We start from the raw sequence: 24845 nt of genomic DNA on the forward strand, positions 1-24845 counted from the left end.
CATTTGTATTAGGTGTACTTTATAGGTAGGAGATTTTTCCATAAAGAGACATCATGACATAATGAACGATATTAAAACAGTTGGACTGAGTTTAAGGTAATACCCAGTTTAGGACACTATTTTGCTTACAGCAGAAAGCAAGTAGTGTTCAGGCTTAGACAACTACCACCATTCTAGGTTTGATTTTTTTGTTGTTGTTTTGCCAGATAGTTCACTCTCAGGAGTCTCAGACTTGTAGCACTGGATCATGTGACCTGGTATCCTGTCCCCAACAGCAGCAAATACCTACAGAAATTACTGAACATAGACCTGCTAGAGATTGTTGCTTACCCCTGAGTTTTCTGGTGCCAATCTTCAGCAATAAGATTGGATGTATGTATCACAACTCGAAGACCTTCTTCATATAACAACAACATCATCTTCCTTTAAAAAGAGATATATAATAGTTTGTTTCAAGTACAGTGAGAACAAGAGATAAATTAACAATTCATTAAAATGCTCCAAGATAAACATTTTAAAAAGATTTGTTCTGCAAGTGCAAAGACACAGACTTCAATCCATGTGCATGCCAAGTTCATATGGCAGTCATTAGACTATTCCTGTATATTTTGTCAGGAGCATCATACAATATATTCCAGAGTACAGCTTAACATCTCATGCAACTCATTGCCCAAAGCAACGACGAATACTTGCAGAATACTTCCTGTATTTGCCATGTTCTTCGGATAAACTTATTCCTTTGCAGGCAGTTAAGAACTAAGGAACATGAGAAGGCCTTTGCATATAGCTGAATTTATTAAAACCTACGTTGCTTCTCTTAAACTGACAACTTTTAAAATAAAAGAAGGTATGTAGGTAACCAACCATGGGGATGGTAAAAAAGCTGTTTATCTACCACACATCTAAACTCAAGCTACAGCACAAAAGAGTTTAAAACTACTAACCAAGTTAAAAATAAAAGTCTGTATTTTTGTAACATAACTGCCCAAATTTTCATACACAAGTTTTCAATAGTTGTGTAAAGACAGCATATCCATGTGAACCTGAAGGATGAGACGGTTGCCACAGAAACCAGTGCACAAGAATGAAAGACGTAACGAAAAACACGCTTGCTTTCACTGCTGTCCCATGGTGAGATGTTACACAAATCAAAATAGGCTCAAATTTAGACAATGATTTATTCAGTAGTTTCTGGTTTTAATGTTATCAAGCTCAGAAACTAACATTCAAATACCTGTGCTTACTGCATAGTTTATGCAATATGCAAGACCAGCTAACTACAAAATAGTTCTCCACATCTGTGTTATGCCTTGACCTAAGCACAACTTGAATTAACAGTAAAGTAAGTATTTTACAGCAAAATACAATGCAAGATTAAGGTGTATGAATGTGGTAACTGACCAAAACCACCCCTACCAAAAAAAAAAAAAAAAAAAAAAAAAAAAAAATCATTGACATGCAATTGAAGTTTTACATCATACAACATGAATGACCTGAATCTGAGTCTTCATATTTTATGGGGTGAAATGTATTGAGTTTCTCTTGGAACAAAACTCTTTCACTACCCACCAAGACCCAGTTTACTGGGTCTACCTACTTGTTCTGTTACATCTGCAATGAAACACATTCAGAGATACACTACCCAGAACAACCCTTTAAAACACAGGCTTAAAGAACTGTAGCATTTAACATCACTATCACTTATTTATCCCAAAGCATGGTGGAAGAAAAAAAATTTAAAGTTGAGCATACAGAGAATGAGAGTTGCTGCTTAAACTAAGTACTCTAGCTTGAAAAAGAACCTCAATTCTTTCTATGTCCCTCACTAAATCTGAGAGAGAAGCAAGACAAATTTTTAAAATGCCAATTTCCTTCCTTTATTTGCATAGTCTTCTCCAAACAGGCAATGTGGAAGTCAGTACGTTTTCTACCAGAAACACAGATGTACCTTAAGTGGGCATTTCAGCTCAATGTTTTAATGCAATGCCATGTTTCATAAACCAAGTTAAACAAAAGGTTTAATTAAAAACTACTGCAGTGTCCTGAAACCAAAGGTCTTTGCTACAACACATAAGATCAAACCTATTCTTATCTGCAGCTTGCCATCTACAAAATTCCCTTTGGCACATTTGTAAAATATAATTTTTTTTTTTTTTTTATTTTAAAAGATTCCAAATTTCAGTAATTATTTCCAGATCATCCATGTTAACTGCAAAAACTGATCAGTAAATCAGTGTTGTGTCCACCCTGTGAATGGCTGATCAAGTCTGCATTACAGTTTTGTTATTAAGGCATAAGTTAAGAGCCAGGATCTGCAGTTGACTGACTGCAATTGTTTAACTTATACATATCTACCTAACAGTTGATTTGTTTCCTTAAACTACAACAATCCTATTATCTATAAATACAAAATAATTAAGAATTTTTTCTTTAAGACTCCACAATTCCTATAAAACCCAGTTTTATATCTTTAAAATAACTTTCAGATAAATTAAACAGATCTACATAGAACATAAAAGATACTACTTTTAAACTCACCAATATACATTAGGCCCTCAGAACTGTGTTTTCGCAACAGCAATAATCTGTCTTCCTAACCCATAAATACTTTAAGACACTAGTTACTAGCTCAATCACAGTAACCGCATGTACCAACTCTGTGGTCATCTTTCGAAGTGGAGCTTTCTGCTTCATAACTGTTACTTACGTGTGGTGAGTTCCAAATGCAATATCCAGTTTAGCCTATAAAATTAAAAAGTTGGTAATTAAAAACTCCTATTGTGCATTCCTATATGCAAGAAGGTTAAAGGAGGAGAGATGCTGATCTTTTGTTTCATTTCACTGCTCTCTAGTGGACAGATCACAAAATATATTATTTTTCCTCTCAACACCTTCAAATGTACTCTCTAATTTCTAGAAGTTAGACTTTAAATGGCAACACAACTCCTTGCTGAAGTGCTTCAGTGGACATTCTGATCTCTTACCAACAGTATTTTCAGAAACTGTCAGCCTTGCAGAAAAGGACCTGAGGGTCTTGCTGGACACCAGTTTGAACAGGAGCCAGCAACATGCCCTTGCAGCAAAGATGACTAACAGTGTTCTGGGCTGCATTAGCAGGAGTGCTGCCAGCAGGTCAATGGAGGTGATCCTTCTCCTCTTACTCAGCATTGGCAAGGCCATACCTGTGGTACTGGGTCCAGTTCCAAGCTCTCCAGTACAGAGGAGACATACTGCAAACAGTCCAATGAAGGGTCACTAAGATGATTAAGAGATAGAGCATCTCTCCTATGAGGAGAGCCTGAGAAAGCTGGTACTGTTTAGGCTGGAGAAGAGAAGGCTCAGAGGTGACCTGATCAGTGTGTGTAGATACCCAAAGGGAGGGCACAAGGAAGAGGGAGCCAGGCTCTGCTCAGTGGTGCCCAGTGACAGGACCAGAGGTGATGGGCACAAACAAACACAGGAAGCTCCCTCTGAACATCAGGAAACAACTTTTTACCATGAAGGTGACTGAGCACTGGCACGGGTTGCATGGCAAGGTTAAAGAGTCTCCACCCGTGTAGATATTCAAAACCTATCTGGATATTGTCTTAGACAACTGGCTTCAAGTGACCCTACTTGAGAAGGAGAGCTGGACCAAATGACCTCCAGAGGTCCCTTCCAACCTCAAGCATTCTTTGATTCTGTAGCATATGATGACTGTCACAAGCAGCTGAATAGCAAACATTGCAAAGAAAAGGACAGCAGCCAGACAGAAATGCCTTTTTATCAGTGCTCTGCTCTTATTAGAGTATTTGCAGCACAATTTCTAAAGAGAGAATGAAACATGAGTTACAGATGCTAAGAAAATACTTTTTGCCAGTGATGGCTACAACATTGTGCCTAGTTAATAAAGGCATGGAGGAGAAGATTAAAACATTAAACTTTAATTTTGTGGTACTAACATAACAGAATGCATGTAGACTACCAGAAGAATCTGAACCAGTATACCCAAACAGGAAAATCATCACAAATGCTACTTTCTCCTGCTACTTGTTATTACCTACACTGTCAAATTTATCATATGGGACATACTATGCTCAATTTTTTGTTGTGTGTGAAAAGGAAACATTATGAAAAGTAAATTCATGGTTTTGCATATATCTTTGAAACTTTCACATAAAATTGTTGCTACTCCACAACTTAGTGCAAACACCTGATTAGTACAGCACACAGCAGCCCAGAAATCCTGGCGTTAAGAACTCCTTATGTTTGGTATCAATACAGCAAGCTCTAGGAAGCTCAGGGTTACCAGGCTGCCTGAGAAGGAAGAAAATTCCAAGAACAACCTCCTTCTAACAAAGAGTAAGTGATCCCCGTGATCAGTAATATACTTCACCCAGCAAAATCCTGAAACATTTGCAAGCTGCCATAACCACATGTCTCCCAAGGCTGAAGCCAACAACTTTACAACTCAGGGACAGCAAAAGTGTGAGCATAACATCAGAGAGAAAATTGCATGTGCCAGAAGTGCACTCACAGCAATTTTAACAGTATTATGGAAACTATTTATAACAGCATTTTCTTGTGTAAAACATGTTTGGACAAATAATTATTTGATGAGACTTTGGATTACAGTGACACTAGGACCACATTCTGCGCTTTATAAAAAAGGTGCTTCCTTTTCAGCCATTACAAGAATTTGAGTGTAACATGATACTGGAGAAGGTGTGCAGCTATTCTATGAGCCCCATGACACTTTTGTGGGCAGCCATTCCATGCAAACCTTTTGTGGGCTACCATAATCACAGATACCAGGAACATAGCTGCCATATTGCTATGGTCCTGGCAAGTATATTCCTTGAGGCATAACAAATTCTTGACTTCCCATATAAGGTGTCTCTTTTCATCCATAACAAGATTTTGAGTGCAACAGATGGCTTAATCTCAACCAAAGGATGATACAAATGTTAATTACCTGACAAAAGCTAATGTGCTCATAAGGGCGTGCTTGTGCAATCAGTTCAGCTTTGGATTCTCTCTTTTCACCATGAACTATCAACAATGGCTTCTTCCTTAAATAGAAGGAGATTACTATTAAAACATCAAGTGAATTAGTAATCAGTCAAAACCACTCCTCCATGTAGCTGTGACTTCTGGCCCCTAAATCTGATAGTCCAGCAGGAAGATGGCACTAAAATCTACATGCCTTATTAACTAACTCAAAAAAGCAGTAGCTACAATAGAACCTCTAAGAGAAAGACACAAGAAAACTTTAACAGAAAAAAAAAGGAAAACAGGAAGCATGGAGTAAATCAGACATCAAAGTAGAAATTAATAATACAAGGAAGTCTTGTCTGTATAGCTGGAAACAGACATATAAAAGCTCTCAGAAGTACTGATATACACAGTGTGGATGCAAGACAATGTAATCATTGTTACCTTACAGAGAAGATGGAAGGAATGAGAGGGGAAAGGAGAGGGCTAGGTCTATTCTGCCAGTAGTTTCATGTTCACGTCCTAATACTCTGTTCTACTTTGTTTCCAGTAAAATGCAAAAAAATAAAACTCTACATCATACACTTACTTCATCTGTAGGTTGCAATAATAAGAATGGAATTTCAAGCCAACATAAGAACCACTTTCATTACAATATTCAGCAACTCCAAACATATCATATCCATGACATACCTCCTGATCATTTTCACATAGTTTTCTTGTGCCCTTCCTACATTCCCTTTCTCTTGCATTACTTTGCTCCTGGCTCAATAAACTGTATGGCAAAAGGCTTCTTGTTCCATCTTTATAGGTCACCTACTCCATTGTCATCATGGCCTATAATGGGACCACCTAAGTGTTAATAAATATCAGAAACCAGCCATACTGAAACTCTGACCAATTAACAGTATTGAAAGAGAGGGAAAAAAAAAAAATCAATAGAGAACTACAACTGTGGAATAAGCATACAAGGAAAACCAAGAGTCTACACATACACAATTGGTAACAATTTGCAACTGCAAAGCGTTTATCATTCAGTTGTAACAGGAACTTGCATGAACAGAATGATTTGGAAACTGTATCATTTTATCATTGTAAAATCAACATACCTGAACTCCTGTGGATACTGTCTTACAAGCCATCCCACATCAAAACAGTAGTTAAACTTGTACATGAGGAAAAGAAAACAGACTCATTAAAAAAGAGCAGAGTTTGTCAGAACTATTAACTACAGCAAAAAAGCCTTCTATGTAAATTCCTCACTCACTAACACTTACATCACACACAGCAGGTTTTAAAAACAGGTCTATTTTTGAATTTCACATGCTTGCTTTCACATCTCTTAACAATTCAGGAATTAACTTAAGTCTCTTTGCCATGTGCTTATACCTTGACTGTTAGCAAAAGCTTCTATGCAATAACAAAAATATAATTCCTGGATTGCAAGGCTTTTTTATTTCAAAGAAATAATTTACATGCCCATAAATACACATTTTTCAGCTGCTCATTATCCCAGAACAGGAGAGAAAGCAGACTCATAGTTGCCTAAATCCTAAGCAAAACATGGGATGATTTTTATATTTCAATGAATTGTTGTACTCTTGAAAATATTTAAAGTTCATTATATATTTTAATGAAGTTCCCTGCTAATATCAGCTACATGGCACAAGCATGGATTACAACGTTTAAGGTCAACACAGGGAAATAAGCAAGTGAAATCAATTGGACAAACAGAAACTTACCTGAGCAGAAGATACAAGAGTCCCAAAAAGAGGAGATAAAATATCTATTAAAAACATCAAAGCACAATTAAGTAAAAAAAAAAATAAAATAATCAAGTAAACATTTCACATCTTGAACAGTTTCATAGCTGCCACAACACAAGTACTAGACTGTTCACAGAGTTGGTGTAACAGACACATCCATCAAGTTTACTGTTTTGACTATTCAAGGCACTGATTCTTCTGTGAAACCCTTATGGTCTCACATTTATAGAAAAATAATTAATCCTCTCAAAGTAGAACACAAATATTAAACTCATTAGGAAAAGACCGAGATCATACGGAAAGAGGAACATCAAACCATTCTCTCCCCTTTAGAGAGGGCTTGAAGAACTGTGGCAGAGTAGAAGCAGTAAGGGCACAATTAATGCTTCAAGACTTACATGTCACAGACTGATCATAGGTTACGTGTATCCTTAGTTTATTCATGGTGACACAGAAAACAAATCCAACTGAGGGTTTGTAACCCAAATAACTGAAGCACTGCAGCAACTTGAAAGCATACCCTACAAATATCTTCTAGGATAGACAAAATATTTCATCTGTCTCTACAAAAATCTGATTTTGCAGCTTAAACAAACAAAAAAAACTCAGCCTCTCCACCAGCTGAACTAATCACCCTAGCAAGACAACTACTCCTGAGAGAGGACAGGCCAAAAGCCACAATGAATTCACAAAGCAGATGAAGACATGCAGCAGTAAAGCTGTCTCTGATACCAGGCTGCCATCAACAATCAATGCTCATAAGGAGCACATGAGGTCAAGGAAGAGTTACAACCTAATTGTGCAGCCCTTCAGTCATTTGTTCTCCTCAAAGAACAACAACATTTTTCTACCTCATTTTACTGTTCTTCTGCACATAAATCTCTCATTAATGCTTGTTTCTGATTCTGTCTCATGATGTGAGAGATTTCATTTCTGAATAAGGGGACGTTAACAGGTGCACCAAGCTGCTCCCCCTTACATCAAACTGCAACTACACAACATTCCTGAAGCATCAGAATCATACACCGAAGACTTCACTCCACCTTCACTTACATTCACTTCTAATTGAATTGAAATGGGCCCATTAACCCCAGCCAGAGAACTTCAGATGTACTATCTTACACTGCATCAAGCAATAGTGAATTACTAGGTCCAAACCACTCAGCAACATGAACACAAGTGCAAATAACTACTTGAGGAGCATGGTTAAGCACCCAAGAAAAACATGCCCTTAGGAGCCGCAAAGGCAAGTAGTTTTCCCCAGATTAACTCACACAGAAAAGAGCAATAAGAAACACCATATGATTTGCCTTGGCTAAATGCACATGAGATTTATGGAACAGAACTCAGTTACAACAGAATCAGCACCAGCAAATTAATGCTTTACACACTATTTTTCTAAAAGATAAAGGCAAAGATTACAGAATCAATTTCCACAGCTTGAACATTTAAAATATTAAGCCTCAGCTACACCGAGGAATATATGCATTTAAAATACAGACAAACTAAAAGGAAGCATTGTCTTGCAAACAAGTCTCCCAAAGCTCCCCTTCTGTACAAGGCACTTGCTCACCTTTTATGTGCAGGGCTCCAGAATTAAAGCTCTGTTCAATTCCTGTGACTTTAGTTAGAAAAAACCTGAAAGGGTTCCCTCCATTCAACAAATCCCAGGTATCCTGGCCTTCACCAGGTGTTTCATTATACTCCTCTTTCCACTTCTCTGAGAGTCCATCTTTGTGAAGATTCAGAGAATGTTCTTCGGGTGCATCACATTTTTCTTCTTTCAGTGTTTCTTTGTGAGCATGCTTTTCCTGATCTTCAGGCTCTTCATCACTACTAGAAAGACACCAGCCTGAGCCTTCTTGGCTAGTTCTCTGTTTTCCTGGTGGAGGTATTTCTATAGAACTTTTATCACTGAACTTCAGGGGAGAAGCTTTTCTTTTGTGAGCAGCTTTTCTAGCTTCAGAGCATGGATATGGTGGCCCACTTGTTCTGCCATGTGCAGCATCCAATGGTGAGGACGTAGATGGTTTTTCACTGTCAGAGTTTTCCTCAGTACTTTCATCACTGCTAGATACTGTCCATTTTCCATGTGCATCTTCCTGAAGCATGTTCCTAGGGACTAAAAAAACCCAAAACATCAAACAAAAATTGGGCATTTTTGCCATGCCCATGCCTGTTTACTTTCCTAGTTTCTATTTAATTAGCACTCAGGAACTTCGTTTTGTATTTGGTATAACCTCCATGCAACTTCTGACTCAGTAAAATTTCATAGCATACAAGGCCTATTTGTTTCTGCATCCAGGAAACAAAGAAACACGTGCAACAGGAGCAACCATCAAGCGGGAGGCTGCCAACGTGGAAAACTGCACATGGAGAACCGGCTAGGACAGGGGCACATACAGGAAAGTATTTAAAACGTTGAGAGAACAATTGGCGCCATACTGACCCCAACGCTAATGGGTCTCGGGCGCTCTGCTGAGGAGACCGGAGCCGAGCCAGGGCCGCTCTTCCGGGTTGCCTCTGCGGGACCACAGCCTCCTCCACCGTCCCCCACGCCACGACGAGGCCCTCAGCCGCAATGAGTGCTGGGCACCGCCGCACCGCGCCGCACCGCGCCGCACCGCTGCTCCCGCCGGCCCGCGAGGGGGCAGGGCCTGCGCACGGGGAGGCACCGGGGGAGGGGGCGGGGCCAACGGCAGCGCGCGGCAGGCGCCACCATCCCCACAGCAGCCACCGGCTGAGGGGGCGCGAGCCACGGTACGGGCCACGGCGCCAAGGGACCCAATGGCCACTCCCGCCCGCGCCGGGACCTCCCGAGCTCCGCCGCTAAGCCCCTCCCGCGGCTGGAGGCCAGGGACTTACCTGCAGGCCCAGCTCCCAGTCAGCGCGCCCGAAAGCGGAGCTGAGGAGCAAGGCCCGCTTTCCCCAGCGCGGCCCGGCCCCGCCCCGCCCCTCCTCCCGAGCCAATGGCGCGCTTCTGGTTTTAGCCAATGGGGGCCCGCGCTGCGCTTGTCCCACAGCGGCTGGTGGCGGCGCGAGGCGTGAGGGGGCCGCCCCCGAGGGGTGCCCAGCGCTGCCCCGGTGTGCCCGAAGGGCGTTTCCGGCCTCCCAGAGGCCCACGTGTGTTGAGAGGCGGGCACGCAGCTCTGGCATCTCTCTCACAGCTACTAGACCGGCAAAACAGGCACGTCTTAATAACCTGTATTAATCTAATAAGTCTTTATTTGACCTTAATATCTGTTTAGGGCAGGTGCGGTATTTGCATAACCATTCATTCTGCTCGATGTTAATTGCCGTGTCTGAAGTGCCTCGCTAATGAGATAACTGCCTGACGACTTCGAGAAGGGAATGGGAGGAAAACAGGTGTAAAATTAATCAAGTAAGAGCACGGACTACATCAAAGCTTGCTCTGTCTGCCGCTGAACTGCCTTAACATTTGGTTCTCATTACTCTGATTTATTACAAGCTTGTGACTGCAGCTAAGAAACAGTGAAAGTGTGTTATATCAACATGCAATACATTTGGGAAGCTACACCCGTAGTTTTAGTACGTTTCTGCAGAGTTGCATGTAATGCCTCTTCCTGAAACGATCTGCAGGTACACTCTTCACTACTATAAGATTAAATGTTTTATTATCAAGCTCTGCTGAAAGTCTTCTGTGGGAAAAGCTCTTAGGAAAGTTGTGTGATATTGTATGCTGTGTGCATAATCTATTGTTTAAGTCTAGACTATAGAAACAGTGTTTCTTTTCGAAAATACTTCAGAAAATGTGATGAATTCTGAATATGCTTGCATTCCAGTGTCTCCTCATAGTGCCTGTCTATATACTGACTTAGCTGAGAGAATTAAAGATGCCTGACATTTTTCAAGAAAAAATTCAAGACCTTGTAGAAGCAAATTTGATGTAATTTGGTTTCTAGAAGTCTGTACCATATATTCTAATTTTGCAAAAAGCTTTTTCATAACAATTACAGGAGATGTGGAAGTGTGGATACTTTATTTTAACTTAACAAAAGTTTAGAATTAAATGCACTTAGTCCATTTTCAGATACTGTAACAAAGTAAATGGAGTTCTGACAGATGTGAGTAATCTTCAATAGTTTGGTTTGTGTTTTGTTTTTTTTTTTTAATAGTATAATTTATTCAGCAAGTACCTATTTTATTCTTCCCATAACAGTTATTGAAAGTAAAAAATATGGATTAGGTTTATTGGTTTTTAATGCTAATCACTTTCTAGGATTTTGGAGCATGTGATGAAGATAACAAAGGCTATATAAGCAGAGAATATTTTGAAGTAGCTGTAGTAATGTTGTTTGGTTGTAAGCCCTCAAAGGTATATATATTTTTCATTTATATTCTGAAGATTCAGCTTATACGGATGTCTCACTATTGAGAATTCTGTCTATTGACTGGTCCGCACTAATTGGGGTAAGTTACCGTGGGCTATGTAAACAGAAATGCCTACCGATTCTTAAAGTGATTCTCTTATCTGGGGTATTTATTTCAAAAGAAAATAGTCAAACCCCTACTTTTGCTGCTGTGGACTGTGATGAGCAGAAAGATGCATTATATTTCATATGTGTACAAGAGGTACAAAATAAGTGACTTACTGAGCTTGTTATTAGTAATTATTGTTTTTTATTAATGGTACACTCCATTTCTTTACTCAGTGGTTTTGGTAGATTTGAAGCTACTGCATGTCCTAATACTAAACGTGTATTCTCAAAACAATAGCTATTTTTGGTTTCAAGTAACAGTTGGGCATTTTTAGTCTTGACTTCTCTAATATAAATCATTAGCTGTACAAAAATCTTAACAAAGGTAAGATTTATTGAGAAATCATGTGTTGCATAATCACAGGAAGATACAGGATAAATTGTATGGCTTCATGTAGTTCTGGAAGTTTTGTTTCTACTCTAATACTGCAAGTGATCTCAAAAGAAGAACACATGCAAGATTTCAAAATAAATGCGTATTTGTCTGAGAGTTTGTTTTTCTCATGGCATGACCAATATACCATGAACATATATTTAGCATAGAAATTACGATTCATCTTTCTTCTCCAGTTTGAGTAATCTTCCCCAAGGAACACTTGTGACTATTTTATTTTTTACTTAAATACATATTTTAGGAAAATAGTCTTAACAAGGTCATAAACAAAATTTTGTTGATGGTAATTTATAGTAAAACCACATGAATGTTTTATGAAACTGTGAAAATAGTAATCTCTAATAACATTTCTAAAAAAAAAGGGGTAAACATTTTCTCAATGAGCTCGGGCCAGATCTAAAAATAATTTACACTTCTAAAGTGAGTCTTAACTGCTGAATTATGAATCTGAAAATGCTCAGCTTCCCCTTATCTTTCTTCTCCTACCTGTTTTTACCTTCATGTAAAAATTAGCTGTTCTGTTAAACTCCCTGAATTTTTCTTCCAGTAGAAGTACTGAAAACATGCTTAATGCATTCAAGCAAGAGCAGGTTCTGTGCATAAGTCACTGATGGCTCCTTCTTCGGAAGAGAATGGAAGTGGAGGTGCCGATTTAGTTATTTCCTCCTGAAAAGGTGCCAAGTAACACCTGCTGTGTCTAGGCAGTGCTGCCACTACCTGGCTCAAGTCCATTTTGTCTGTGCAGCTACACAAGAAGTAAATAAAAAGTTTGTTCCAGCAGTGATTCTCTTATCTGGTGGTTTTAGTAGCTCCTTAGTGGGCCCAATTGCAGCCACTGCAGCTCTTTACCCAATGACTGCTGATCGTGAAGCCCTGGGTAGACAAATACTTTTCTGTGTGGCTTTTGCTAACGTGCATTAACTATGGGTTTTGGCACAGCCAGACCTTTTGCTGATACCTAGGCCTTGTAAGTGTTCTTTTCAACATTTTGGTAGTTTTTAATCTAATTGTGAGAAACACAACTTTCTCTGTGCACCAAATGGGAACCAAATGCGGAAGTTAAAATCCTGAAAGTTGATTGTTAGGGTCCAGTTGTAGAGCATGTTATTGTGCATTTTATTTTGTTGTCAAAATGATTAAAATCAGAGACTGTTGTAACAGCTGTTGCATGTCTTCGGAAGTCACTAAGAACATCCCTTGCAGGGAAAGTACTTTCAAGATCTTTTACAAGAAATAGGCAATGGTGCACATATATTACATCTTAGGGGGAAACTGTTTCCTCAACTACACTAGATACCACAATAAACTTTTCAGTAGAAATGGCAATTACTTAGCATCATCAACTGCAATCAAGCAACCGCATTTTTAGTAAATTGTTGCTGCGTCTTTTTTTTTGGTAATGTTTTGATTTATTCTGTAAATTAAAAGTAATACTAACTTTACCCACTAGATGTCACTAACAAACTCTTTACTGGAGAAGGTGGGACCTAAGATTTGAATCACATTCCTACTCCACTTGCTTTTTCAAAGTAATTTGTTGTTATAATGCTATATTATTTTTTATTGAGTATTTTATTGGTGTGGTTATTCATGGAGATTCTGAACTTACTGCTGATTAAAATTAAGCTTTCTGAGACAAGTAACTAGGAAAACATGAAAATAGAGATTGTTGGACTGATACTGTATGTATATTTGGTTATTAGCATATAAAAATAATAATTTCTGGGAACTAGTAGCATTGTGGAAATCATGTTTTTGGGACTTACACTTTTTTTTCTCTGAAAGTTTGGTTCAGTGATCCTCTTTTCCCCAAAATTATTTGAACAGATCTAAAATGCTCTCGTGTTTCAACAAGCGTTCAAACAGATAACTGCACATTCAGGTGTTCAGAGTTTCAAGTGCAAAGGGTAATGCAGGAGTAGTTGTGAAAATATGTTGTTTCTCGAGCTAAAGTTTAATTCCTGGTACTGTTACATCTAGATCTAACTAAAGCGCTCTCTGCGGTGTGCCTAGGAGGCCAGGCCTCCCAAAATGTCCAGTGTTTTCCGTGACCCAGCTCCATGCCTGCACAGCAGGACACAGGTAGGTCGGTGTCTGCTGCTGACCGAGATGCTGATGTCAGAGCAGCGTGGGCTCAGGGCTGCGCACACCTTCCAGCTGCTCTTCTGGCACATCTCATCAAAGCTTTCTGAACAGGACTCCCTGCTCTATTTGTATGCTTGGCACAATCTATGTGAAAAGTGTTGCAGGCCAAATGGAATATGTAGTCTTAGGTTAAGTGGTCGTGGCATGTTTGGCTTGTCTGCTCTCCAGAATGGAGTATGCTTGGGTTACACTAGAAGCTGCTAACATGTTGTCTCCTCCCGTATGAGTTGTGTCAGTGCCACAACTATGTGCAGTCTTGTATTCTAACAGCATAGATGCAAGAGTTGGTACTCATGAGAACTCAGTCATGCTAAAAATCAGTATAAATATAGCCCAAAATGGTCCTCTGTGTTTCTAGGGTATACAGTCCCTTACATTGTTCAAAGATCTTTTCCAGTGAGCTCTTGGTCACCTCCTAATTCAGTTCTGAAAAGTCTTGTTTGTTCGTTTTCATTGCGTTGTTTAGCTTTTTGCTCTTGTACTGTAGTGAATCTTCATAACATGTTAGTATTAGTGTGTATTAGTGAATCTTGGTAACACACTAAACAACGTGTCAGTCCTGTGATCCTATCAGATAAAATTGTGGGGTAAGATCCTATTGAAAGACAGTAAAGGAGACAGAGTACGAAATGAGACAGTAGTGAATTGGTTTCAGGATGGTTGTAGAAGCTGGATGATGCAAACAGGTTTGGTGGTTTTTTTGTTGGTGGTGTTTTTTGTTTTTTTTCATTTCCTTCTCATCATTTTCTACTTTTTTATTAAAGTTTTTATTTCAGACAGATTTAACGAATGAATTTTGATCAAACTAGGTTTCAGAAGATAGTTGATTAAGGGAGTGGAGCATCTCCCATATGAGGAAAGGCTGAGGGAGCTGGGTCACTTTAGTTTGGAGGAGACTGAGGGGTGACCTTATTAAGGTTTATAAATATATAAAGGGTGAGTGTCACGAGGATGGATCCAGGCTCTTCTCGGTGACAACCAATGGTAAGACAAAGGGTAATGTGTGCAAACTGGAACACAGGAGGTTCCACTTAAATTTGAGAAGAAACCTCTTCTCAGTGAGGGTGACAGAGCACTGGAACAGGCTGCCCAGGGGAGTTGTGGAGTTTCCTTCTCTGGAGACATTCAAAACCTGCCTGGACACATTCCTGTGTAACCTCATCTAGGTGTTCATGCTCCAGCAGAGGGATTGGACTAGATGATCTTTTGAGTTCCCTTCCAATCCCTAACATTCTGTGATTCTATGAATCCTGTGTTCAGTTTTGGGCCCCTCATCATAAGATTGATAAGTCCCTCACCATTGAGGTGCTGGAGAGAGTGCAAAGGAAGGTGATGAAGCTGTTGAGGGATCTGTAGCACAAGTCTGATGAGGAGCGGCTGAGGGCACTGGGGCTGTTCAGCCTGGAGAAAAGGAGGCTGAGGGGAGACCTTATCGCTATCTACAACTACCTGAAAGGAGGTTGTAGCATGGAGGGTGTTGGTCTCTTCTCCCAAGTAGCAAGTGATAGGATGAGAGGAAACAGCCTCAAGTTGCGCCAGGGGAGGTTTAGATTGGATATTATGAAAAATTTATTCACTGGCAGGGTTGTGAAGCATGGGAACAGGCTGCCTGGGGAAGTGGTTGAGTCACCATCTCTGGAGGTGTTTAAAAGACATGTAGGTGTGGTGCTTGGGGACATAGTTTAGTGGTGGACTTGGCAGGGTTGGGTTAATGGTTTGACTCGATGATCATGAGTCTTTTTGCACCTAAATGAATCTGTGATTGTATAAATGAGCTGACCATGGCTATTAAAGAGAATGATATTATTTCATTTAGTTTTGTAATATTTTTAGTGCTTGTACGATACATTTAGCTTGAACTTTTTCTTAACTTTTTGAAGTGGCATTTCTTAATAGCAATATTATGTAGATTAGTGATAGAGAAAAGTAATTAGTAATTTTTACTGTTCAAGTTGGTAAGTGATGAAAAAGGTTGTATCAGTTCTAACAGTTTTTTTATATGGTTTCACTGTTTCCTTAGGGAAATACGGGAGTCTTACATCACAGTTCAATAAATATCTCTTTCTGCAACAACCTTCCCATTTACATAGTTGTGCTTGTTTTTTTCTTACCCTTGACTTTATCAGTTATGCCCATACATCTGTTTGTGGGGTCATGGCAAGTCTTACTGGCGAAATGATCCATATAAAAAATGAAATGGCTCAACTATGTGGTTCCTTTTATCAGTAAGTTCCCTCATCCCTTTAGCCACATGGCCCCACAAGTATTCAATACATTTGAAGGACATTGTGGAGGCTGGTTCTGTTTATTTTAGCATTGATGCCATAACCCATATTCATTAAACCACACCCTTACTTAAAAGTCTTTAGTTAGGCAACAAATACAGAATAAAGATTTTATTAGTATTATTTTCAAGAAAACAACAACATATGAATGCCTGAACCAAAAATAGTGAGCTAATGTGTAAAGCTAGATTATGGATTTGTTCATAGCGATTAGGTACTGAATATTTTTTAAGATGACCTTTTTGTGGCTGAGATAGCTTTACAGCCTGTTCTAGTAGCACATAAATTGCCAAGTCTCAAGCTCAATGAATAGGTGGCACTCTATTATAGGAGTCATTCTATAAAAGGAAAATTGTATACTATAATTTTCTGGGCTCGTATGTTACTCTGAAAGAGAAAAAATAAATGGATGGAAAGCTTATATTGCTTTTTATGGTTTCGTTTCCACAGTTCTCCAATTGAATGGAAAGCTCTTCAGGCAGGCTAGTTCAGTAGGTTTAGGCAACCTCTGTTATTAAAGAAATTGTGTATCTACAGAATCTAGCAGTTGAAAGCGGCAAGTCTTTGTCATCCCAGAAACTGAGACTGTAACAGTTCTTAATATATGATTTTTCAAGAAGAAATAAGAAGGACTGTAAGCTTGGTGTTTAAGATTTGCATTGAGACAGCAGGTGGAGCTGAAGGAGTTGTGCTTTTGAACCACTGCAGAAAGAATAGCATATGAATGAATCAAAAGAAAGAGTAGTGCAGAGCTTTTGTTATATTATTTGATAAAGAAAAATTTCTGCAGGACAAAGTCATGTTGCCTTCCAAAGAAAATTAAGTTGTTTAAAATGAGCATGAAGCATATCTTAGGAAGTTTTGAGAAGGAATATTTGTCTGCTTAAATATTGAGCTGAAGTGGGATTGGTTTTTTTTTAAGTATCTGCAGAATTTTTGTATCAAGATTTTTGCATGTTTCATGGGGAGGCCTGAAGTTTTGAGGGGCAGATTTTTGTTTCTTAATTTTTATGTTTGATGTTAGAATAAATCATCAATTAAGTGCTTATAAACTAGGTTTGCATCTCAATTTCTTTCATTTTCAGTTCATTGAAAGGACAAATGTGCAAGTAAAGACTTTCATATCATATACAGGAAGAATAACCAATCCTGTTTTACATTCAATTTTATTATGAATTTCATAGGATTCTATATCTGAGGTTATAGATTATTTCAGAGGTTTTTTTCCAATGCTGGGAGTGATGCCAGATAGATTGCTTATGCAGCGTGGATCTTTATCTGTGATGTACAAGTGCTATTGACTTGGAAAAGTCCGTGTTTCTCTCCAGTGCAAGGAAACATGAGATGGCAGGTAACAAGAAGAAAAAAAGCAGAAGTAAATAGAAGCATTAAATTCAAATATAGAAAATATGTGTGAAAATTTAAATTATATTGAAACATTTGCATGATCATGATCTAACTTTCAGTTTTACTGTTGTGTTTATTTATCTAATTAAAATTATTCATAATTTTTAGACCACAGTCATAAATATTTTTAACTAGAAAAATAAAACTGACTTTTTTACAGGGAGATTTATTTATGTTTTACATTTTTCTAGGTCTATTATTTGGAAAATTTTTAAATCTCATGAGAGCAAATAAGGCTGCACATTAATACAGAAATGAAACAAGGGAAATATTTACAGTTTTTGATGTGCAAGGTTTTTTTTTTCCTCCTAAATATTTGGCGTATTAATTTAATTCTAAAACAATTAAGCAAAACAGAACACCTGAAGGAGATAAAAAGAACTTAAGATGAGATGACCTAGATGCTGCAAAGTTAAGTAGAACACTACCAGAGTAATGAAGATCATGATGATATAACTGTAAATAAAGTCTTGTTCAGTAGGCTACGGTGTTCTAGGTGGATTGTCTGTTGTACTGTGAGCTTCTCCAGCTATTAAATCTCTAGCCATTCACCCTACCTACTTGCTATTACTACCTCTCATTATTTCTCATACTCTCTACTAATTTATGCCATATATTTTATGGATTTGTGTCCCTGGTGATGTTTATAGACTGAGGAATGGAAACCAAAGCAACAAGGATTTTTTATCATTCTGGTTGGAAAGTAGATGTGGTGATTCTTTTTCATTTCTGCTAGATGGCAGAGGATCTCCCATCACCAAACTGAAATAAGGGAACTTCATCAGGAGCCTCTGAGCTCAGATTCAGATGATCCTTTGCCCTTTTCTTCCTGACCTGAGATAGGACTCTGGTCCTTGAAAAGAGGGAAAGTGAAATATAGGGCAGATTACACGTTGGGCTGATCAGATAAGCATCCACTCAGCTTTTTGCCATGAACTAAAAGGAGCTTTTGCAGTGTTATTTTTAGTGAGTTATTTCAAAGGACTTAAGGAGAATTTTTTAACGAACGACAATTTTTGAAACAATGCTCAGAATAACTAAGATGTCAATGAAAACGATAGATTTGAAAGGTAATTTAACATATTCTAGAGTCTGTATTTTCAAAGTTTTACAAATTTAAAATTTTCAAAAGTTTTCCATTCAAAATATCTACTTTTAAAATTAAAAGTGAAGTAAGAGAGTTGTAGATGTTATAGGCCCAGTACTGTCAGACAGGGTTCATGGTGGCAAAAAAGAATTGTCGGTATAAATTCTTTCTTCAGCTGACTATATAATGTAGCCACCCAAAAACATTTTGCAAATTCAATAACCTAAGGAGTGTATAATCATTTCAGAAATGTGAATTGATTGATTAGCTCACAGGCAAACATAATTGTATTAGGTACTTTAAAGAAGGACTTCATTGATATTATTTTTCTCTTGCCTATCCTTGAATTAAAAGATAGAGGGTTTTTGACTTTTGAAGACTTCAAGAAAGCCTTCAATTCTGCTTCTCCTCAGTTATCTGAAAAAATCATAGTTGAAGCCTTCAAGTAAACAACAAAGAGATCCTTATTCCTGAATAGCAGGCTTTTTGTTGTATGGATTTCAGTTAATTGAAATGATTGGTTTATATCATGCAAATGAAATACAAGCCTCAGCATATTACTGTTTCAGTGCTTTTAATAATATATATTACAAATATAAACAATATTTGTAAATAACATAATGGTTAATATAAATCATATACACAGAAATAATAAAAATAATAAATATAATTAAAATAATAAATATTAACGGTAATTTTTTGCCTGTGCTGTTTCTTAAGAAGCCTAAAAATCTTTTACCTCTACACTTTCTCCTGTAATCAGGAAATCTGCATTCAAGAGCTGTCTCTTGAAAAATTCAGTTAAACTGTAGTGCATATTGCAAGGCAGTAGTGGTGAGATTTCCTACAAAATGAGATTGGCTCAGAAGTGAACGGATAAAGTTTTGAAAGTCATTTGCAGACATAAAAAATTGATCTTCTGCAGTTGCCAGTGAACATTATTTTTAAAATATTTTGGAAAACATTGCATTGCAACGTGTAAAACTTTCTTTTTGTCATGTGAATTATTTGTTTGGAAGCAACTCAGTCATTGAGAGTAGTCCTTCACTTTTGAAGACACAGCATCAGATAGTTTGCTGAGCACCATCTTTAACGGTGGAGTCAGACTGTTGGTTGTTTTTCGTCTTTGCAGTTATTTCGAGTCATGGAACAAAGTGTTATAGCAGCGCAGGAATTGGTCTGTACATCTTTCAAGCCACTGGCATACAATAACTAAATCAAAGTGCAGAGCGTCTAATGTCTTAGATAATTTTGTGGTTTTGCGCTAAACATGTAATATATTTTGAGGAGAGAAATTATTTTAAGAGGGTTTGAAAAGTTTTGTGGTGCATTTTTTTGATGTCCAATTGATTTTAGTGTCACTTTTTGCTATATTGTCAAGAAATTAATAGGAAAATGTAGGCAGCATAGCTTGAGGTGTTATCCTTTTTAAATATTTTGTTGTAGGGACTTCTATGGAGGGCAAATTTTTCTGCCCAGTGTTTAAAATTTTTTTTCCTGAATATCAACACTTTTTAGGTCAAAAAAGCATATATAGTTGCCTTTCATACTGTTCTATTTTGCATTTTTACATGCTTTTTCGTTATCTTCCTCATTGAAAAAAGTCAAATAAATTCAGACTTAGCTTCATATTGTAAAATAGTTCTGAGAACCTTTGGCCCATCATTCTGTCAATGAAACTCCCCAATTTTGAATTTAAATTATAATCATGATGAATCTATAAATGAAGGAAAGTTCAACCAAATGTTAAGATATACTCTGTACCTAGTAAAGAAGATATGTCGTGATCAACAGCAGCTCTAAGGCTGGCATTATCACAGTCCAGCAAATTAAACTTGGTATTACATGTTTATGAATGAGGTATGGAACCGAGGTATAGCTGTACTGTATTTACTGGAGTACAGGGCTATGAAACATACGGTTAATATCCCTGCTTTACTTTAGCACTGCATATTCTTTTATAAATGTATAAAGATGTAGCAAATTAATTTGAGTTGGTTGTAAAGCTTCAGGACATTCTTGGCATAGGAGTTGCAGAGGTTCCTGCTAAGGTAAATGGAGCGATGGTATGTTCTTCCATGATGGGACTCTTTTAATGGGCAGCACACACCACAATTTCTTTACAATATCGCTGCCGTTCTGCATGTAGCTACACAGATATGAAATGTGACAAGTCCTTTGCAATAATAATTTGTGATAAACGGCTGTCTGTAAGTGAACGTGTTGTCTTTTAAAGTGGAATACAAATTCTTAAAAAAAAATATTTCAAGTAGTGTTTCCCTTTTTTTGTTGTGAATGTGTCATATTCAGGTTATACAATATTATTAATTACTGCTGCTGGGAAAATATTTGTCTTAGCTGTGCCATTTGTTTAGAAAAAACAGGTTATTTGTATGCTAAATCCTTAGACCATAACAATGAAAACAGTAACAGAAGTAAGCTGAAAACCAATCACATGTGAATGTGAGTGAACCTATAAATGATGAAAAATGTCTTACAAAGCAAAAGTGGACAGAAAAGTCTCACGGAGTTTTTAAAGCTAGCAAGCATAGATCAGATTTTAAGGAAGAAAAGAAAGCATTCACGATCTACATTTTATGCTGCTGTGCCTTTAGATTGATAGGATCACACACTAGAGGTTTATTAGTACTTTTTGTACATATTGGTACTTTCCATACAGAAAATGACCTAATTGTCTCGTATTTCTTTCATGTAATTATCTAGTAATGAGAAAATAACCAGGCTTTCAGAACCACCCCATGGAAGAAATCTTATGCTCTTTTATGCAAGTTTGATTTATAGACATGTACTGCAGAGCACAGTGAATATGAGACATTCATCTTCCTATGGCTAGTTGCCATGGAAACGTAGTACACAGTACAATGTCATTCCAGCTCTGGTGATGCCTGCAGTAGTTTATTCCTTTGTTGTTCTTGTTTCTTAAGCAACTGTCTTGCAGCCTTTCATATTATCACACTTCATCACCTATACAAGTCTTTTTCCTTATCTCTTGAGAACCATCTCTAATAGAAAAGATGCATTTTTTGTCTGCCCTTACATATCAGTGTATGTACTTTTTTTTTTCCCAAATCACTGGTTAAAAGCTCACCCCTTGCCCACAAATAGTATACCATTGCCCTAAAACTGGTAAAAGAAGATGGTAAACCATACTGAACATCAAAGTGGAAAGGACCTGGCTCAGCACCTTTATTTACTATCTCCCCTGAGGGACTGGACTTCAGAGTGTTTTTTGTAACCAGTATCTCTCTCCAGGAAGACAGAAAGTAAAAATAATCCAACAGATTCTCCTGTCTGTCCTGAGCTGGCATTTAGGAGGTGGACAAAGATCCAATAGCTGTCTTATAATACCCACTCTGTTTCCCTCTGTGACATAAGAAATAAGAGGAACTGGAATAAAAATGGAGAGCCTCGTAATTAATCTAAAAAAGCACTAAGGATTTTCAGGGAGACAAGAGTAAAATTGATTTATTTTTACTTTTTGAAGCTGTACTCTCACACAAATTCTTCTTCTTCGAGGCAGTACTTATTTGATGATTAATTACACAAGGAACTGTTATATAATTAAGGCTGTTGGTGTTTCAGGCTCTGCCTAAGTGGAGTGGTATTTGGAAGAAAACATATATGGTTGAAAACATTTTGTAGAGAATCCTGAGTTAACAGCTAAACATGAATATGTCTTTTAGGTAATATTAATTGTGAGTTTTAGTTTGTTTTTTGTATGTGTAACTCTGCTACCAATTTTGTAATCCAATTATTTAACAACATCCTCTGCTAGTTGTGGTGGGTTGACCCTGGCCAGCAGTTAAGCACCCACCCAGTCAGTCACTAACTGCCCCCACAGTGGGATGGCAAAAAGAATCGGAGGAGCAAGAAAACTCATGGGTTGAGATAAGCACACTTGAATGAGTCAGGCAAAGCTGCACATGAAAGCAAAAGAGAATATGGAATTTATTCACGACTCCTCATCAGCAGGCAGATGTTTAGCTGCTTCCTGGAAAGCAGCACTCCTGATGGTTACTTGGGAAGATAAACACCATAACCACATACATCTCTTCCTTCCTCCTCCTTTCCACAAGCTTTTATTGCTGAACATGTCATAGAATCATAGAATGTTTTGGGTTGGAAGGGACTTTTAAAGATCATCTAGTCCAAGTCCTGTGCTGTGGGCAGGCACATCTTTCACTAACTAGATCAGGTTGCTCAAAGTCCCATCCAACCTGATCTTCAACGTTTCCAGGGATGGAGCACCCACAGCTTCCCTGGGCAGCCTGGTCCAGTGCCTCACCACCCTCGCTGTAAGAAATTTCTCCCTTATAGTCAACCTAAATCTACCCTCTTTCATTTTAAAACTATAACCCCTGTCCTGTCACCACAGGCCTTTCTGAAAAGTCTCTCTCCATCTTTCATATATGCCCCCTTTATATATTGCAAACCTGCAAAACAGTCTCCCTGGAGCTTCTCCAGGCTGAATGGCCTCAACTCTCTCAGCCTTTCTTTTATTGCAACAATAGGTGATATCATAGGTCTCCTTACAGCATGATCAACAAATTTCATATGGTATGGAACAACCCCTTGGTCAGTTCAGGTCAGCTGTCCTGGCTGTGTCCCCTCCCAACTTGTTGCCCGTGTCCAACCCACTCAGTAGGGGAGCGGAGTGGGACAAAGAAAGTCTGGAGGCTGCGTGACACTGCTCAGCAGCAGCCAAAACACTGGTGTGGCATCCACACTGCTCTAGCCACACATCCAAAACATGGCACCATTCATGCTACTGTGAAGAAAATTAACTCCATCCCAGCCAGACCTAGTACAGTACTGTAAATTCAAATTATTCCTTCACTCTAACACTTGTCTATTACGCATCACTAGCTAAATCCTGGAGTAGCTGGGCATATACTGTTCCTATGGAGCAGGAAGCTGTTGTACATCTTCTTCACAGCTAGTGAAAGCATGGAGCTTTCATTATAAATAAATCTGACACCAGTCATCCTAACAAAAGTTTTAAATAGGATTTCTAGCAGATATGACCCAGGTGTATATATTTTCCCAATCCTACAGAAAATTCAGTTAACATTTTGAACTTTTTTGTGTATCACTTTATCTGAAGAGAAAGGGACTGCTGACACAATTGACATAAGCACACATAGGAATTTTTGCAGGTTTGAGAGCAAAATCTAGCATCCGAGTGTTATACAATATGCTACACATTTACACACTCATCCCTTCTAAATAGTTGAACATACTTTTTTCTGATTTGAGAAAAAAAAAACCTGAAATAAACCTTAAAATATTTTTAAAGTTAGTAATTTAAATTAAGTTCATATATAACTTAATAATTTGTGCTTTTTCTAATTTTGAGGATATTTCCAAACAAGTATTTGCAATTATGTTGGGAAATTTAAATAAGTCACTGGTTCCTGCCTCTTAGTTATCACTCCTTCCCTTCATGCTGGGTTTCTTTCATTGGTATTTGAAGCACAGAGCAAATTGTTTCAACATAAACCATTCTTAGTTCACATGAATCCATTTTATTTTGCATTGCCATGGAATAGGGATATGCATGTGGTGACTTACCGTAATACATCCATGGTAATATAACTTATTAAAATGTGTTAATACCACAATAAGTGCTTAGCTGGTCATGTCTTTTAAAGACAGTTTCTTTCAGATGGGCTGAAACTGTAACATATAATTGAAATATTAGAATGTGGCTGCTATAAAATAGACCAAATTCACAACATCTTTTTTGTTGTTGTTGTTATGAATAACATCTGGGATAATAGCAGTGCAGATATCTTTTTTTCTCACCTGCCAACATGCCTCAAATGTGAATCAGTTCTTTTAGCAATAGCTCATATTTATTCAGTTTGGTGATCTCTTTACCGGGACTACCTACATGAATATTAATTATTTTAAATTTCATTGGATGATTAGAAACTGGGAAGGAGACCTACCCCAACAAACTAATTTCAAATAAACTATTAAAGAGCTATTAGATAACAACAACTCATTTCCATCCAAAGCTGAACCTCTACCCTGAAGGGGAAAATGTTTCTTAAGCTCTTTCTGAGTGTACTTTTTATCAAAAGTAGATTTTTCTCCAGTGTTAAGAATAAAAAGCAAAATAAACTGCATCTTTTATTTGACATGTAATTCAAAGTGCTGAATTGTCAGTAATTTGAATCAACAGATTTTTTAACTTTATAACCAGTTCTTTTAACAAACTATTTCTCTGGATTTGTGCTCTGTGCTTCTAAATATAAAAAAGAG

The 24845-nt window shown here is 37.9% G+C and overlaps 2 protein-coding genes across 4 annotated transcripts in view; one reads left to right on the top strand and one right to left on the bottom strand.

The window, feature by feature from the left end:
• TDP1 (tyrosyl-DNA phosphodiesterase 1) overlaps positions 1-9694 on the bottom strand; it is a 48252-nt gene extending 38558 nt beyond the window's left edge. For 2 of the 3 annotated variants that reach the window (XM_082058689.1, XM_082058687.1), the window contains exons 1-7: positions 9606-9694; positions 8314-8862; positions 6717-6760; positions 6084-6139; positions 4955-5051; positions 2708-2742; positions 331-423 (exon numbers count right to left, since the gene is read on the bottom strand). In XM_082058689.1, coding sequence (XP_081914815.1) covers positions 331-423; positions 2708-2742; positions 4955-5051; positions 6084-6139; positions 6717-6760; positions 8314-8851 — 863 coding nt within the window. In that variant the 5' untranslated portion in view covers positions 8852-8862; positions 9606-9694. Of the gene's footprint in view, positions 1-330; positions 424-2707; positions 2743-4954; positions 5052-6083; positions 6140-6716; positions 6761-8313; positions 8863-9189; positions 9497-9605 lie in introns of those variants that run through there. The other variant, XM_082058688.1, reaches the window with a different exon arrangement.
• EFCAB11 (EF-hand calcium binding domain 11) overlaps positions 9322-24845 on the top strand; it is a gene marked incomplete at its 5' end in the record, with an annotated part of 113443 nt that continues 97919 nt past the window's right edge. The window contains 4 exons of the mRNA XM_082058357.1: positions 9322-9500; positions 9989-9998; positions 10981-11076; positions 18833-19002. Of these exons, the coding sequence (XP_081914483.1) occupies positions 9322-9500; positions 9989-9998; positions 10981-11076; positions 18833-19002 (455 nt within the window). The remainder of the gene's footprint in view (positions 9501-9988; positions 9999-10980; positions 11077-18832; positions 19003-24845) is intronic.

Source organism: Streptopelia decaocto (genome assembly GCF_964273445.1).
Source record: "Streptopelia decaocto genome assembly, chromosome: 7".
NCBI classification, from domain to species: domain Eukaryota; kingdom Metazoa; phylum Chordata; class Aves; order Columbiformes; family Columbidae; genus Streptopelia; species Streptopelia decaocto.